The sequence below is a fragment of the Pleurodeles waltl genome, chromosome 1_2, assembly GCF_031143425.1.
Source record: "Pleurodeles waltl isolate 20211129_DDA chromosome 1_2, aPleWal1.hap1.20221129, whole genome shotgun sequence".
Lineage (NCBI taxonomy): Eukaryota > Metazoa > Chordata > Amphibia > Caudata > Salamandridae > Pleurodeles > Pleurodeles waltl.
The window spans coordinates 326,186,516-326,203,361 of NC_090437.1; the positions used below are offsets into that span (position 1 = coordinate 326,186,516).

The 16,846-nt window shown below is 42.7% G+C and overlaps 1 protein-coding gene across 12 annotated transcripts in view; it reads left to right on the forward strand.

Annotated features, from left to right (window-relative positions):
* Positions 1–16,846, forward strand: part of MPDZ (multiple PDZ domain crumbs cell polarity complex component) — a 1,044,214-nt gene that overhangs the window by 203,880 nt on the left and 823,488 nt on the right. For all 12 annotated transcript variants that reach the window (XM_069238948.1, XM_069238974.1, XM_069239000.1 and 9 more), the window contains exons 9-10: positions 2,877–2,991; positions 13,665–13,753. In XM_069238948.1, coding sequence (XP_069095049.1) covers positions 2,877–2,991; positions 13,665–13,753 — 204 coding nt within the window. The remainder of the gene's footprint in view (positions 1–2,876; positions 2,992–13,664; positions 13,754–16,846) is intronic.

The window sequence follows — 16,846 nt, forward strand, 5'->3', positions numbered from 1 at the left end:
ATCAACATCAAGAGGATAACTCTGATCATGTCCATATCTCGGAGGAGACAGTAAAAGACTTGCAGTGCTGGTTGGTCAACCACGATTGGGTCAGCTGCAGTTCCCTCTCCCTACCCCACCTAGAGCTAATAGTGGTAAGGATTAATCATTTCTGGACTGGGGTGGCTCCCTGGTAGAGGTTGTCTCCTGTGGAAGCCTAGCTCCACATCAATTTCCTGGAGCTGATAGCAAGCTGCTTCACATTGAAAGCCTTCCTTCTGTACATCAAGGGGAGAACGGTAAAGGTTCTTGTGGACACCACCGCCATGTTGTATTACAACAAACTGGACGTGATAGTGTCATGGACGCTCTGCCAGAAGGTCTTGTGCCTCTGGAAGTGGCTGAACCATCAAGGCATTTTCTTGATAGCGAACCACAGGGCAGGATTCTTGAATGCCACGGTGGATTAACTCAACTGTTGCAACATAGCAGGTAGTTGGACCTGGAAGTGCATCAAGGTCTCTTCCTCAAAGAGGTAGAACCTTGACCTATTCACCATCATTGAGAACGTGCAATGTTAGCAGTTCTCCGCACTGGAGCTTCCCAAGTGTCGCTCCCTCTGAAACTCATTCTGCCTTATGTGGAACTCTGGGCTCCTTTCTGACTTCCCACTTGCACCTCTTCTGCCCTGAGTTCTGAAGACGATCCCCAGGACCGACCAGGCCCAAGTTATCCTTGTGGACCTGAATTGGGCAAAGAGAGTATGGTATCTAGAGCTCCTGGGCATGAATGTCTGTCCTCTGATCAGGCTACTCCTCCAGGAGGATCTGCTGTCACAGCCATAAGGTGAGGTTCCACACCTGGGCCTTCGCAATTCCCACTCTATGCTTGGAAATTGAGTAGCGGTAGCTGAACATTTTCGACTGTCCTTGCTAATGTCATCTTGGCAGCCAGACGTCCCTTGACGAAAACTGTATACACCTTTTGGCAGAAAGACCGTCTCCAGGAAAAATGATCTAACGTTTGCTGTTTTGTGTCCCTTGCCGAGCAAGGCATTGCTATGGGCAGAGAGTAAGGGTGCCTTTCGTCTCTTTTGGTCTTCTTACGGTTGCCGAATCAACCTTCATTATTAGAATCACTTTCTGTGATGTGCTTATTGAAAGGACTTCAGCATTTGATTATCTCTTCCCTCTTTCTATAGTGCTGTGGGGTCTTAGCGTGGTCTGCACAGTTGTCTATTGTGGCTTCTCACCACTCTCGCCCTTAGGACAGGTCTTGTGTCACCCTCCTTTATGCCACCTTATTGCCAGGCAAAACTGATTCTGCGGACTCGGGCATACTTTCTTCCAAAAGTAGTGACTCCTTGTCATTCAAACCATCATCATATCAGCATCTATGCTCCACTTTACTTCTCTAAGGAGGAGAGAGACTCCATTGTCTATACCCTAAAATAGCACTGAGCTTCTACATCAGTTGTACCAGAGAAGACCAAGTGGACAATCAGCTCTTTCTGGGGTTCACAGGATCGAAAAAGGGCAAAGCTTAGTAGAAATGGACCATCTCTCACTAGACCATGCACCTTATTACGATCTACCATACACTGGCCAAGAAATAGCCCTAGAACGGTTAAGGGTTGCTGCCTCCACGTCAGCGTGCGGAGTCCCTATCTTGGACGTTTGTCAGGTGACTACTTGGACGTCCCTCCATTCATTCACAAAGCTCTTCTCTCAGGATGGCCAGGCTTGCTGAGAAGGACTTTTTGCCTGCTCAGTTTTACGGGACTTTTTGGTTTGAGCAGATTTACAAACCCACCTCTGAATATGTATTGCTTTGGTATGTAAAAAGAGCAAGTGATGGACGGAATGCTGAACAATGTCAAACATTCACCCCCAGTACAGAGATCTGGGCCTAAATCCATCGTTTTTTTACACCCATGCAAATCAGTCTTGACCCTGTTCCCCAATGGGACCGGTCCAGCCCGAACTGCCAAGCCAGGTCCTCCCTGGACTGGAAACAAGCATCCTAGGACCAGTTTCGGGGTATCACCCTTCATCAGCCAGGCTAGCTTGACTCCAGTGGCATGGGAAGCAAGGGACTGATGCTCATGAACATCAGTTGTTAGGTACTGAATACACACTTGAGGAGCTGTATACTTACATGGCGATAGAAACAAAGTGCTGTAAACAGGCATTGAGTGATATGTGAGACGCTGTAAAAAAGCATAGATAAAGCTTATTCCCTCCTGATGCTAAAATGTATTTATTTACTATTATAATACGATGTTCACAAACTTAAAGTACTAGTCATTTTATTATAATTAGTCTGTATGCAACAGAGATACGGTATACCACCCTAAATTAGAACATTAGAATGTTGGGGGCTCCATTGCAGACAGTGGAGTGCTCCGGGCTTTTACTGGCTGGTAAAAGCCCAGAGCGCCAACATTCCAATGTTCTCTTTGCACACAGCAGCAGCTGTGAACAAAGCCTTACGGAGCCTGAGGGAATTTTAATCCCCTCGGGCATCCTGAGGAATATGTTTTATTAGGTAGAACATTGGCTCTGGCCTTTAACGCAGGACTGGGCCTTTAATGGGCAGTAGAGCCCGCTACAGTGGGTTCTAAGGCTATATTCTATACCCCTACATGAACACTCAAATCAGATGATGTATACTTATATAGAGCGAACAGTTGGGAAGCACATACTCTCTGACTCAATCAGATAGTGCTACCTAGAAAATGATGTTTGCAATCATCAGTTATTGTGCACTGTCATACTCATTAGGCAATTTGAGTCGCCTTTATTGGGAACTACTAATATCCCAAGGAACGCTAAAGTGTTTGGTAATTGTGGTCTGTGGTTACTTTTTAATTTATGTCCTCTGTGTTTTCTCAATAGGTCGATTTAAAACTGGACAAAGATGAAGATGATGCAAAGTTTGATGTTGAGCTCACAAAAAATGCACAGGGATTGGGAATCACTATTGCTGGCTATATTGGAGACAAGAACTCTGGTAAACATATTAATGGCACAACATATTATATGGCAGGCATTAATTAAATTGTAGTGAGATGAGTGATGAAGACTTTAATTGCATGCTTTTAATTAGTGTCGTGAGAACACAATATTCTGTACTTACAAGTCAAATGTAATGAATTTCTCTTCAAATTGCATGTCAGATAATATATGGTTATGTTAGTGTCCGAATGCAAATTCTACCTTCTCTTTCTTACTTGTGGAAATGTAACTTGAGACAAGCAGACCCCAGTAGGCTGAAATCACAGACCTAAATGGGGAACAAGAGACTGGTGCAAGAGGAAACTGGATGCAAAAAAGATGCATCCTCTAATATTGCAACACAGAGAAAAAGTTGTGCAAGCCCCTAAATAATCTCTAATTCTGGCTTCACACTTTAATCTGGAAATCCCCCCCCCCCCCAAAAAAAATATTTTGCCTAGCATTTAAAGTTGCAAGGTATAACTCCCAGCGGTGGACCCTCATTACTAGCATGGTTACAGAAATTTTTCTTGTGTAACACATGTTCTTCCTCTGAAAAAAGATTACTCTCCTCACAGCATCACAAGCAGCATGCCAACTCCCATTTTAGCCCCAAATGGCCAGAACATATGATCATAGAATAGAGGTAACCAACGTGTCTGGTTCCCCTGCCACATTCCGCTAGCATGTCTCATGCAAGCCTCTGCTTTCATGTGTCTGATGATGCCCTGGTGAACAGAGCTCATTATGTGCTTTAGGGTGCGATTCTGTAAAGTGGCGTAAGACCTCAAAAGGGAGCATGGCTGTAGCATGAACCATTCGAGAATCACCTACTTAAAATGGCGACAGTCGTGTTTTGCTCCGTGAATCAGACTAATTTTCCTTTGTTTTTTTTCCCCTGGTCTGATACTCACCTTTTTCGTGCCTCTTGGTTCCACACGATGGTGCTCTTCAAGAAATCTTTGCAGTGTGGCTATCAAACAATAGATCACTCATAAATGGGACCTCTAGGACCATATTTGGATTTGCTAATCACAGTTAGCTTTCTGTTTTTGTTGTTGTTTCTTTTCTTGATCTGTTACTTGAGCTTTCAGCCTTTAAGTCATTACTAGCACTGCCCTGGGATCACACACTTGTTATAGTGCCTCTTCTTAACCTTAATTTTTTCTTTTTCATGGGGAACGTTGTGATCTGAAATCGATATGTGATTTTCAAGATGGTGAAAAGTTTTGCAGGCTCTGCATACTCCTGTAGTCCAATGGTGTACAGTTTGGGGCTTTGATGTTGCACCTTGTTTTTGTTTGGAAAACTGAGAGTTTCAAGACCTGTTGTGACTTTTTCGATAGTCCCTGGTTAAACCTCCAAATGTTTTCTGTCTAGGGGGGAGTAGTATTAGTGGAGTGCAATGTGGAAGACAAGTGTAGTGTGCATTGTAATACCTAAGTTGATGGAAAGAGACAAACTTCTGTGATCATCACCAGCTTCCAAGGAGGGAGGGTAGGTGCATTTCAGTCTAGAGCTCTACATGCTGGATGCTTACAAAGGATACCACAAATGGGTTCTAATCAATGCAGATCAGAGAGCAAGGAACAGCAATAGAAATTCCCTATTAGAGACACACACAAAAACAACAGACAATATAATATGCATGACCACATACACCCCACTGCCAATGAGGTACAGAAGATTGTAAAAAGGCACTGAATATTTTTGAGATCAGTGGGTTTGGACTTGAAACCAGCCATGCTCTGTTTTAGACTTTCTAGTGCTATACGAGACCAAGTAGTCCACACTAGACCTAGAAAGGGCAGGAGGTCAAGAAACAAAGAAGGCTATGAAACCTCCCTCGAGTGGTGGGCCACTCTCATTGTGGAGCATGTAATATTTGCCACCTGACGGAGAGAACAAACTCCTTGGACCTGGTACTCCGAGAGTCATGGGAATTACGTAAAATCATGAATTGTAACGCAAAGAATGTATTGTACACGGTGATATGCAGATGTTGACTTAAATACATAGGGAGGACCACACGATCAGTTACGATATGCATTAATGAGCATCGGAGTACATTCAGAGGCAAGAAGACAACAACAAAACAAATGTCATTTTTGACAGCGAGATGGAGCTGGCGTTTAAAAGCGCACCGCTGAGCTCCCTATAAACAGCAGCGGCAGCACTATTGGCGGGGGCACTTAGGTATTACAAGCAGAGGACTCACTTTGAGGAAGCTTGGGTGAGCCCATTCTAGAGGCTGGGACAATTGAACCTGGAGGTTTTTAGCAAAACAGGGCATATACCTGCAAAAAGTAAAACTAGAATTTGATTATGTTGTGTGTGTACAAGAATGTGTGAGCGAGCAACACGTAAGATCATTTTACCATATTTGGGGCTTGATAACGTGAACGCGAAGGTATGAGGATGGTCTAGAAATCCTGATATAAGTAACATACTAAAATATGAATAAGCGAGCAGGATGTATGGTTTCTTTAGCAAATGGGACTTCAGAAGGCATGGCATGACGATGATTAACAAACTGAAGTGAGAGCATTCTAAGGGACCTGTATACGATCATTCGGTGGCATGCATGGAACTTCAGCAGAGATGGGACGTAGGAATGTTACCCAGTGAACATAAGAATATTACAAGTACAAAGTTCATGCTGAAATATGACACAAGTGTAGTAAATCAGCAAGGAGTCACAGCTTTACCGACCTGCTACAGACAAGAATTTGGGGACTCTATCGGGGTGATTGGTGGAGTCACCCAGAGACATAGGAGTGCGAAGAAAGACCAATAACGACAGTCAATGCAACTATGTAGGGAGAATTTCCTTTATTTAAGATAATGAACTTGCAGAAGACCACCTGGCATCATGACTTTGATAGCTATGATAGGTGGAATATATGTCTGCCATCTAACACACTTAGCAAAAGATAGGGTAAACAGGGTTGAGAGATTGTTGAGGAACAGTTTATAAGCAGAATTCAATAGACAAAATAAACGCCTCTGTTTTGAAAAATAAATTAACTCTTTAGTCTGAACAATTGTTTTAATCTGTTGTGACCTTTAGAGTGTGACAATAAGTGAGACTCCACCCCCAAGTGACTGATCTGGCCTTTCCCTGACATTTGCAGGGTAGGTCCTGTGTACAGGTGCATGAGTAAAGTAATTTTGCAGTGATATCACCTGTTTGCACTAGCACCTGGCTTTGAAGTAAAAGTTGATCCTTCTTATATACACCGTGTACAGTGTTTTTGTTGTGCACACTTATGTTTTTGAATCACTAGGGGTGTCTGTTCCACTGATAATTAGTCTGATGCCATTTTATCCACAGTTTAAGTGTGTCTGTTTTCTCTTTTGTAAATTATGAGTGTAGGAGACACTTAGAGGACCGGGCAAGAAATAGTCTTACAGTGTTGCATGCATAATAATGAACATGTGACAGACAGACAGCAGGGTTTGGACCATGAGTATGCCCTAATGAAGGCCAAAAGGCTCCTGATCTCATTTTCTTTCCAGACAGGTACTTTGAAAAAGGCCAAAACATGTTGGCACTAGAGAAGGTGTATAGATCTGTTTAAGATCATGAATACACTGTTGTAGTAATTTGTAATCCTTCCATTTGCCATCCTGAATAAAGTAATACATTTTGGACAGTCACGGAGGGAGTTTTAATAATGTTATCAAGTACTGGTTCTCTACTTACCAGGGTAGACTTATTCTGATCTCCCTGTCCCAAAAGGAGTGAGCTCTCCTCTTGGGCTACGGCTGAAACAGCCAAGGTAGTATCATCTCAGCTTGGGGGGTTGGACTGGTTAATGATGAAGCATCACACTATTAGTTGGGTGAGGTCTTTCCATCCATAAAAAGGATATATCATGATACAGACATAGTAGAAGACTTGGCACTAGGACCAGAGGAATCACTAGGTGTTGAATATGATCCTGCTCCACTGTGGTGTGTGATTGCGTCTTGAAATAGGACCTTGCCATCATGTTGGATTCTATGTTTAGACGGGAACATAAGACTATGTACTGTATGTGGTGTTCTGTTAGCCGTTTTTTTTAATTAGCATGAAGTTTTTCAGAAGTTCCTGCACTCTTCACTTGTAGTCAGGAAATATAAAGGCTTGTTGATCCTCAAATCACGGGAGTGGATGAATACATAAATGATGGAGTATGACATCTCTACCCCTAAGTTAGTCAGTCGTGCTGTTAGGACGTGTGTGTGTGGGGGAGAGGGATGGAAGGTTGCCCGGTCACAGGGCAGCCACGAAAGCCTGGTGGGCACGCTCTATTGAACAGAATTTGGAGAGACCTTTTGACTCCAATGTGTTGACAGTCCGGTTCTCCAAGAACAGTTCCACTGAGAGTCCTTCTGCCTGTTCCAGGAAGTCTACAAGGCGAATCTTATTTCCGCATGAGTATCCCTACACATCTTTTACCTCGTCCCTCACCTGTGACGTACTGAACTTAAGTCCTGCAACTTAACTTCTTTTTTGAGGGCAGTAATGTTGGCTTCTTTAGTTGTGACTCGTTCAAATACTTTTCTAAGACCCAAGCGGAGATAGTTGACATTTATTGCAGTTGCATCTATCTAAGATTCCAATACTGCTCTGATGCCCTGGATGGCTGCCAGGATTTGTGCTATAGTTCTAGATTGGTTGCAGCCTCAGCGTGATCTCTCCCCCTGCATCGACTCCTGAGATCCCGGCCCTGGAAAGTATAATAATCAGTTTTATTGGCTTGCATATTTTTGGTAGCTTTATCTTTGCCCATGGTGGCGAAGTACTCCCCCAGGGTTTTAAATAGCTCAGAAGGGCACCCCAAGTTTAAAAGTCCCCTTTCTGTGCTACTGATTTAGGAGATAACCATAGTCCGGCAGGTGAAAGTCTTTCTTCTCCCAGCAGTCATCACCACTGGAACCTGGGCACTACCTCTGCTCCCCCCACATGGATTACTAAGAGCTCTTTTCAGGGATTCCTAGGGGCTCTGGATATCACCTTTCTCCATTAGTGCTCCTGCAGGAGATTCATTTTTTCCCCTCAAGTCTAGTCCCCCACCTAGTGTGTCCTGTTGTGCAGCTCCCCGGACAGCTTAGACAACAGCCTTGCTTCCTCCGACACTGTGCCTCCCTACATCAGGCAGCTGACACCAACATTGCTCACTGCAGATATCCACGGAGTGCACAGTTGCTAGGAGGAATCACTGCAGCACTCTTCGTCACCTCAGGTGCAGATTTCAGGATAATTGGGGACTGAGGGCTCCACCACAGAGGCTACAGCGCCTGCACAGACGGCCCTTATTCTCTGCTCCAGCCTAGGCCCCGCCTCGTCAAGTCACACGCGCCCCAATCGGGCGCTCAAAACCAGCTTCGGGGCACAGAGACCGCTCACGCCTTCTTTGTCGGAGGCAGTAACAAAGCAGCATCCAGCCTTCTGGAGTGCTTGGGCCAGGAAGGCCTCAGGGCCACAATCTCATGCACTCCTTGTCAACTTTCTTGTTGCCTGTCGCCATTTTGAAGGGGGGCGGCGATCACTGCTTTCCCTCTAGTTCTTCACCTGCTCGACCTTGCACATCAGTGCAGTTCTCCTCACACCACACAGAGAGGATCCCCTATGGGGGGGTGAAGGAACACTTTCGTCAGTGCGCAGAGTCCCCTGATGCAGGATACCAGCTCAGATTACCTCCACACGTCACAGTAGCTCCGGAGGCTGCACCGCCGTCCACTCCTTTGGCCCAGCTGGGCTCAGCCAAGTTGTCTTTGGAAAAGCAAATTACATTCCCTTAGCACTCTAGGCAGTTAATATAGGATTTTAGGATACCATTGAGGCACATGGCTCAGAATGAGGCATGATTGTGCGCTTCATGGTAGGAGCAACAGTAGGGCACATCTAACCAGCCATCTTGTCAGGCCACGCCCCCATGCATGGATATTCTCAAGGAGGCACACAGATTCACCACTTGAGCATGTTATGCAGCAAGATGGAAACGTGTGGTCTGCTATTGTCTATCCAAACAATGGAACCCTTTCAAAGTCTCAGTGCAGGGTATTCTTTCCTACCTTCATTTGCAAAAATAAAATTTAGCGTACACTTCCATAAGATTACATCTGGAAACCATAGCTGCTTACCTTCAGAACAGACAACAGCTTTCTTTTTTCAAAATTCCAGTCATCAAAGCTTTCATGGAGGGACTAAAGAGAGTGATTCTGCCGAGGACACCTTCAGGGCCTTCTTGGAATCTTAATATTGTTCTCACAAGACTCATGGTTCCACCGTTGGAGCTTTTACATTCATTCCCCCTTCAGTTTTTGCCATGGAAGGTGGTGTTTTTAGTTGATGTTACTTCACTTAGGCGTGTTAGTGAGCTCCAGGCTTTAGCCCTACAAGAACCCTTTTTCAAGATACACAACGATAAATAATAGGAGTCCAATAAAATGAAGTGAAGTTACGATTGTCTTTATTCCTTGCAGCAGTACTCATCCTCTCAAATCATCCCAGGAATGACAGTACTGGCTAATTTTCCCCACCATCCACATTCCATTCCAGAACATACACATCAGCATTTCATACAATTAAAACATATCAAATGCTTCATTGCGCAAAGCAGACAATACTTGAGAATAAGACATAACACCACTGCTTTTAGGGGGCACTGCATTTCAACCTATGCAGAACATGTGTATCTACAGTCACACATGCCATCAAATGGAAATTGTTACTTATCCAGTATGCATCTGTTTGTGGCATGTAGTGCTGTAGATTCACATGCGCCTGCCCTCCTCCCCAGACACCTGTGGCCATAGCAGTTTCTTCACAGTTACTCATATATTAATTTGCATGGGCATCTCTGTATTTTCTTTTGCATTAAACTCCATTCTCACCCACCTGAAATGAATGGGGAAAAAATGTTTTGGGACCCCTCTTTTTCTTGGCCCCCGCTTGACGGATCACGCTGAAACTTTCGAGACAGCAGCTAACCTGAGCATGAAGGTTTTGTGGAAAATTTGGTGGAGATTTGTCAAATGGCCTAAAAGATATTAGCAAAACAAAAAAACGCTTTCTCTATACCTCCCTTCTCAGACTCATCCCAAACCTCATTCTACTACTGTGATCTCCAAAATAACCCTTCCTAGGCTCTTCCCTCCTCTCTCCCCCCTTGTATCACCCCAAACCTCATTTTACTGCTATGACCTCCCAAACAATCCTTTCTTATTTCTTTTCTCATGTATCCCTCCTTTGACTCATCCCAAGCCTCATTTCACTACTATGACTCCCTAACCATTTCTAGAGACTCTTCCCTCCTCCATCTCACCTTTTACTCATGCCAAACCTCATCTTACAAGTATGATCTCCCAAATGGCACTTTCTAGACTCTTCCCTCTTCTATCCCTCTATTATCCTATAAAATCCAACTAACAGATTTGTATGTCCACCGCCAAATTGACTCGTATGTCCGTATACTAATCCACCACTAATCATTTGTGGGTTCCGGAGTAGCGTGCTACTCTCCAAAAGGACGCTTTGATGCCTCATCTGGGGTAGTAGGTGCTATATAAATACAATTACTAATAGCTCTCCAGTAACTGGCCAGCTTGTATGGCATGAATTACGTGAAAGAGGTGTGAAACTGTTCACAGAGACTGGGGCCTGTGGAGTGGAAAGATGTTTTCTTCTCCTGGTAGGAAGAGCAGTTGGGGTGGGCATTGGAACTTAATTAACCTCAAATGGGCCTCCTCTGTATCAAGGAAATGCTAAGTGACAGCAGAAGATGGGACTGCTCATTACCTTGGCCATACCTCTGGGTGGGCACACAGGCTGTGCACACGATTAGAAGGGTTTCGCTAGATTTTGAGAGTGAGGGGCAGTATGGGATTGATTGAAATAAGGCAAACATGAATTACTGAAATGTAGTTAGGTCAGGGCCGGAGAACATTTCTCTTTTGGTCAGTGAGGGAATAAAAGTGTCTTAGGGTGCCCCCCATCCACAGGCTGTGGAACCCTGTACAGCTGGACTTTCACCCACCTTCCTCTGTACATTTATTGGACTGTGAAAGATCAGACAGAGGACTGGACCTGCTTCTTCTTGTGCCTGTGACAAAGAAGTGGACTCCAAGGGTCAATTTTTTAACTTCCTGTTTGACTACCGGGACACAACAATCTGCAAAGGGCCCTTTACCTGAAGTACCCAGCTGACAAATGGCAACTGGGCTTGGACTGGAATTTGCTGTTGGCCTCTGCTTGACACCCTGAGAGTCTCCCCTAAATGCCGTCCCCTGAGGTCCTGGGGTTTTTGGATGTGTACTTATGTGATTCTTTGGGCACCAAAAGAATGTATGAAAACTTAGTCAAACTTCTCCGTCAGAAGTCAAGAGCTTCTGGAGGACCCGTGGTAAAAAGTATCTGACTGGCAGTTCAACAACATTGATTGAATTTCACTGACAAATCTCCAATACTCCATAGGGAAAAACCTGCTTCAAGTATCTGGCCTTCAGTTCCACTGTGTCAGCTACAATTTCAGTGGTGGCCCACTTAGGAAGGACTTTTCTTTTTTCAAAGTGACAAAGTTCCTTTGTGCATTGTGATTTAGCATAACTTTCAAAGTTTTTTGAAACAAAGTAACTACGTCCCTTACTGAAGTTGAACTTTTTTGAACTTTTTGACTTTCAGACTTTTATAGGGACCAATCCACTTGTTGTATCCAACCAGGGCTCCATCACGGTCAGCTTAAAGTCACACCTTAGTCCCGGTCTACCATTTTCATAGATTATCATTGGGACGTTATGCTTATTTTACTGGTAATGTTTTTCTCTTAATTTTAAAATTTGTTGTAGAGTTTCATTATGTTTTGAGTAGTTTTCACTGTCCTTGCACTGCTTGATTTAAGCCTCACTGCTTTCTGTCACATTTCCCAAGATGAAACACAGATTTATTTAATTTTTGATATATCTATCAGTTGAAGGCCATATCCTTTGAGGTGGACACTTGTACACCCCAAATAATAATCTACTTTCCTATAATAGTGGAATATGAGATCCTTAAAATTGTAAATTTGCCGAAGGTTGGCAGTTCCCTCGTCCACACATTTTCCAGCTGCTTAAATAAGCATGTTCTCATAGTCTGATTTGCGGAGTCACCTGTGCTGTGCTGAATCACTTTCCCACCTGAATGTACGACTAGGACGTCTGAGGGAACAAGACTCTGAATGTAGTGTGTGTCAGATGGGGAGACCTTATGTTTTGACTGGGCAAAGCTGGGAAAAGGGATTGATTTCTGTACATAATTCATATATGAGATAAACTATTGAATGTGACATAGAATATGACGATTGAGTGTACTTTTTAGATGTAAAGTATTCTGTTATGTATTTCAATGGAAATACTTACTAGAGATGGAATATACACCAAATAGCATGCGAAGAAGAAAGTAATAATTCTCTGGGTGGAGAAAACTGTACTCTGGGTATAATTTAAAGAATTGGTAACAGTAGGTTTTGCACACCGCTGCACCGCCAACAAGAGATTTAAAACTACAGGATAAAATGTTTTCACAAGTGCACTAGACAAAGGGATTCTCCATTGGCATGTATACCCCTAGTATAGACAAATAAAATAAATGTTGCTTTGCAACCCCACCGTTTCACGTGGATTTGTTGCCATTTGCCCAATTGTATGAGTAGGTGCATATAAGGAGTTGCATTCGTTTGCAGATCTACTCCTGTGCATTTGTCTAATTCCCACAACTACACAAATTGTGGCATACAATTACTAATTTTTTAAAAACTTTTTACTAAATGTTATTGAATTTGGCACTCAGCATTGAAGACCTTTTAGTAAGTTCCGGTTGTCAGAGATAAACTTAGTCAGACTGCCAGAATAACGTGTCTCTTCAGATAGGGCCACATGTACCCAAGGGTTTACAAATACTTTTTTCATTATTTTGTTCTTGAGGAATCGCAATATGAAGCGTATAAAGGAAGTGTGCTGCATTAATTCTGAAATCTCCTATATAATCAAGGGACACTCTTCTTTAGTGCTATAACTCCAAAGCCTTTCTACTGATATCACATACGTTTGTGAAAATCTGAACCTGAGCATGTTAAGGGTGTGTGAAAGCATGATGAATAAACCTGTGGTGTCGGAGTTCATCTTTGTTTCCTACACTCTCCTAAATCTCAGTTTCTCATGATAATCTGTAAGTAACAGAGACAACTGAAAGGAAGTATTTCCAACCATCTCTTTTAGCTTCACCATGAATGCAGTTTGATTTTGGTAAATATCATCCAGTTAGTCCAATAATTAAATATTTCCAAAAAAGGTATTAGAAGAATGTTTGATTTTTTCTAGAACTGCATAGCCTACTGATGCCCGATCTTGTTAAAATGTACCCACCACATACGAGGGTGCTTCTGACAAATGTATCCTATAATGATAAGCAAACAAACGTCAAGTAACTAATACAATCACAACTACGGCCCAATTAGGCCTTGAAGACTAGCTAACGGTGTGATTTCACATTTCGTTTTAACCCGCACAGCACAGGCAAAGTGGTTGTAAAACGTTTGACAACTGCATCTGTCCAGCGGTTTTAGTGCAAACGTAAGACGTGTCTTTGTTGTATAATATGCCTGCATTGTATTTTAATTTTATGTTCTCATGAGGTTGTATCATTATTTCTCTTGTCCCCAGAGCCGTCCGGTATTTTTGTGAAAAGCATTACCAAAGGCAGTGCTGTTGAACACGACGGTAGAGTACATGTTGGAGATCAGATTATAGCAGTAAGTAAGACGACAGTGTTAGGTGGTAGTTCTTTGCACTTGATGATCTTTGTATTTGGTTTGTTTATGGCACTGGAATTGACACGTGTGCATGATTGTTGTTTGAAAATCAAAAAAACACATGTAAAAATGGTGCATTGCTACCACTGTTACCTGGTCGAGCTTAAACATGTTTTTTGTCAAGGGCCCAACATAATTCTCTTTTTCGGCAGAATATTTGTTGTCAAGTTTGTAAATATGTGTAGATCACGTTCTATATGTCCTGCATTGTGCCACTCTCCTTGTGCATTGTATCTGTGACAGCCCATAAGCTGCTCTTATGTTGTTCAGACTTTAAAAGAGACCTGCTCAATCATCTATTTAATGTATGCGTACCATCTTTCGCTCCTCGCCCTGACATTACATACTTTGGAGCAGCGTTTGAAAACAACATAGGAATACTTCTATGTATACTTACTGACAAGACCATAACACAGCAGTGAGTTTCAGCGATCTTGTCCGGTGCATGGAGCATTATTGAAATGCAGTTACAATAGAATAACAAACATTTGCAATCCAACGGGTCTCGCATTTGCTCGAGTTAGAGCTATTAGCGTTGTAAACTTCTAATCTGACTTTTCTTGCCACATAAACTGAAAATAAAAAGTAAAACAGTTTCACATAAGCGAGCCAGTGGGCACCATGAGCGTGAAGGAGACACACACAAAAGGAAACAGAAGTTCGCTCGCAGTCCAGTGTATTGGCAAAAATACAGTTATCCATGTAACCGGCAAAAGTGCAATAATCCATGTACCAGGGTCAGTGTCATGCAAAGCGCTCGACTCTTGCACAGCAAGATTGCGCTGTGTAGGAAGTAAAAAGAAAAAGTAGTCCAGAAGCCATGGAGAAAACATTGAGCCTCATATGTTTTCAGTAGTTTACCGGTGCTCTCGAGGAGGGCTAAACACCGGTAAAGGCATGACGTATGCATGCCTTTCCCTAATGAAATAAAACGAATTTTAAAAGGCAAGCCCATGAACCAACCAAACTGATGGGCGTGACATGGGTGTGGTTAAAAGCCCCCAGAGAGATTACAACATGGGCCAGAGCGCTTGCGTGCTGGACACTTAAAAGAAAGTGTTCTAAGGTTGTGAGAACCTGAAATCACATGGGTTTGCGGCTGTTCTGTGCGTTTTGCATCCCAGCCGAAGTATTTGTAAAACAAGTGGAAATCCACTCTTCTGGCAGATTATAATCCATTTTAAAAGAATTGTACATTTCTGACATTACAGTATCCCAATTCTGTGGGCAATAACTTTTTTTTTGGGTACTTTTCTGATATGGGTAGAAGTGTCATGTTTCGTGTATTGAACTAGTTTTATGTTTAATGTGGGCAAACAGCACATTGTGTGACGTCAATTTTCATGATTTAATTTTAGTCTGTTATTTACAGTTAACACCCTTCCATTGGTACACTGCTAAAAAAACATCAGATTGCAGACTTCAAATTAATTTATTATTCCCTGTTAATAGCAATAGCTTTCACAATTTCTGCATAAAATTAATAAATAAAAAACATGTACTGCGTTCAAGTAACCAGAACATTTATTTTCAGTCCTTGCTGTTGCTTACTAACCTCTTTCTAATTTTAGTGTACCTTTTTTGGTCAGGGCAGTAGAATTATGCAATTATGGGGAATTTAGCAAGTGTAATATAATTAAGCATTATTTGCATTTGCAGTATAATTCATCAGTTGCTGTTAAATCTGTTCTGCTGAACAAAAAACTATTTCTTTAAAAAGTGTGCAGATTCTGCTGGCTGTAGGAATGGGCACAGTGCATAGTCGAAGGTCATGTGTTACACTTACCACCTGCTGGGAATGGCTTTTTTTGGTGCTTTCCATGTAACCTTGCATATTTCAGCTGTATTGAGGTCCAATAAATAGCAAACCTTTGCAAACCTGCCTTGCATTGTGCAGCATTAGTACTTCTATGTTGCTGTGATGAGCTTTACACTGAACCAAGCAAATTTTCCCCTTTATGACTACCCTCCAGGTGCCTGATTGGAACTAGAGACTTTTCCCTGCAGTAGCTCTCCCTTGGCACCTGCAGCACCATTCAGCTTCAGTTGCTAGTCTACTCAGTGGATATGAACCTTTAAATATATTAAGCACCTTCTAGTGTGCTGAAATCCATTCCAGTTTTATACACCTCATTGATAAAATAAATTACTCAGAACTAGGTCTAATTTCTCCTCCCAACATTTCTTGGTTAAAACCCTGTTGCAGAGGCTGCAAGCAATGTCTCTTTCACGTTCACATGATATGTGCATGGTGTATATGCATACGGCCATGAATCCACAGCATGCAACCCCTGCTCATTGATGCACCCGAAAGCCTTCAGCGAACGTGAGACCAAACTGTTTGTGGCCAAACCCGACAGGCCAAGCCAATCCTTTTTCTCTACAGCTAGGATCTGTAACCAGGACTGATCTTCCAAAATATCTTAATGTGTAATAGGAAGAAAAAATCCTCTTCATTCTCGAGGAAATGGTCACTCCTGGGATCGTTCGAAGTCCATACGATAGGCTGTTCCTAATCAGTGGAGCTTATCCAGACATAATAAGAGTGAAGCTGGAATTTTGGAATCTGCCTGCTGTCCCTTCACAAGTGGAGACTTTCCAGCAGACCAGGTTAGAAATGTTCAGGGTGGCTCTAATGACCCAAGGGCCACCCATTTCCCAACGGAAATCCAGTAGATCTGACTCTGACCCCTCCTGACTTTAAATCTCCACAAGCTGGGGCCTCAGTACCTAAGAAGAAGAATTGCCCAGGATGCTGTGCCCCATTCATTCCGTGCTGCTTCTTACATGGACAATGGAAACAACCAGCACAAACTTTCTTTTAAAATTGGATGAAATCATGAGTGGCCAAATAAAAAGTTAAAGCATACTTTCAAGTAAGAACTTGAGAAAGCGTTTTCTAAGTGCAAGATATTGCCTTGATTGAAAAATTATATCCATAGAAAAGACAGTGACTCAGAGAGTGAGGACCTCCTTCTCTCTCTCTTTGCAACATAGATGGTTGTTTATGACATAATTAAAATAAATAAAGTG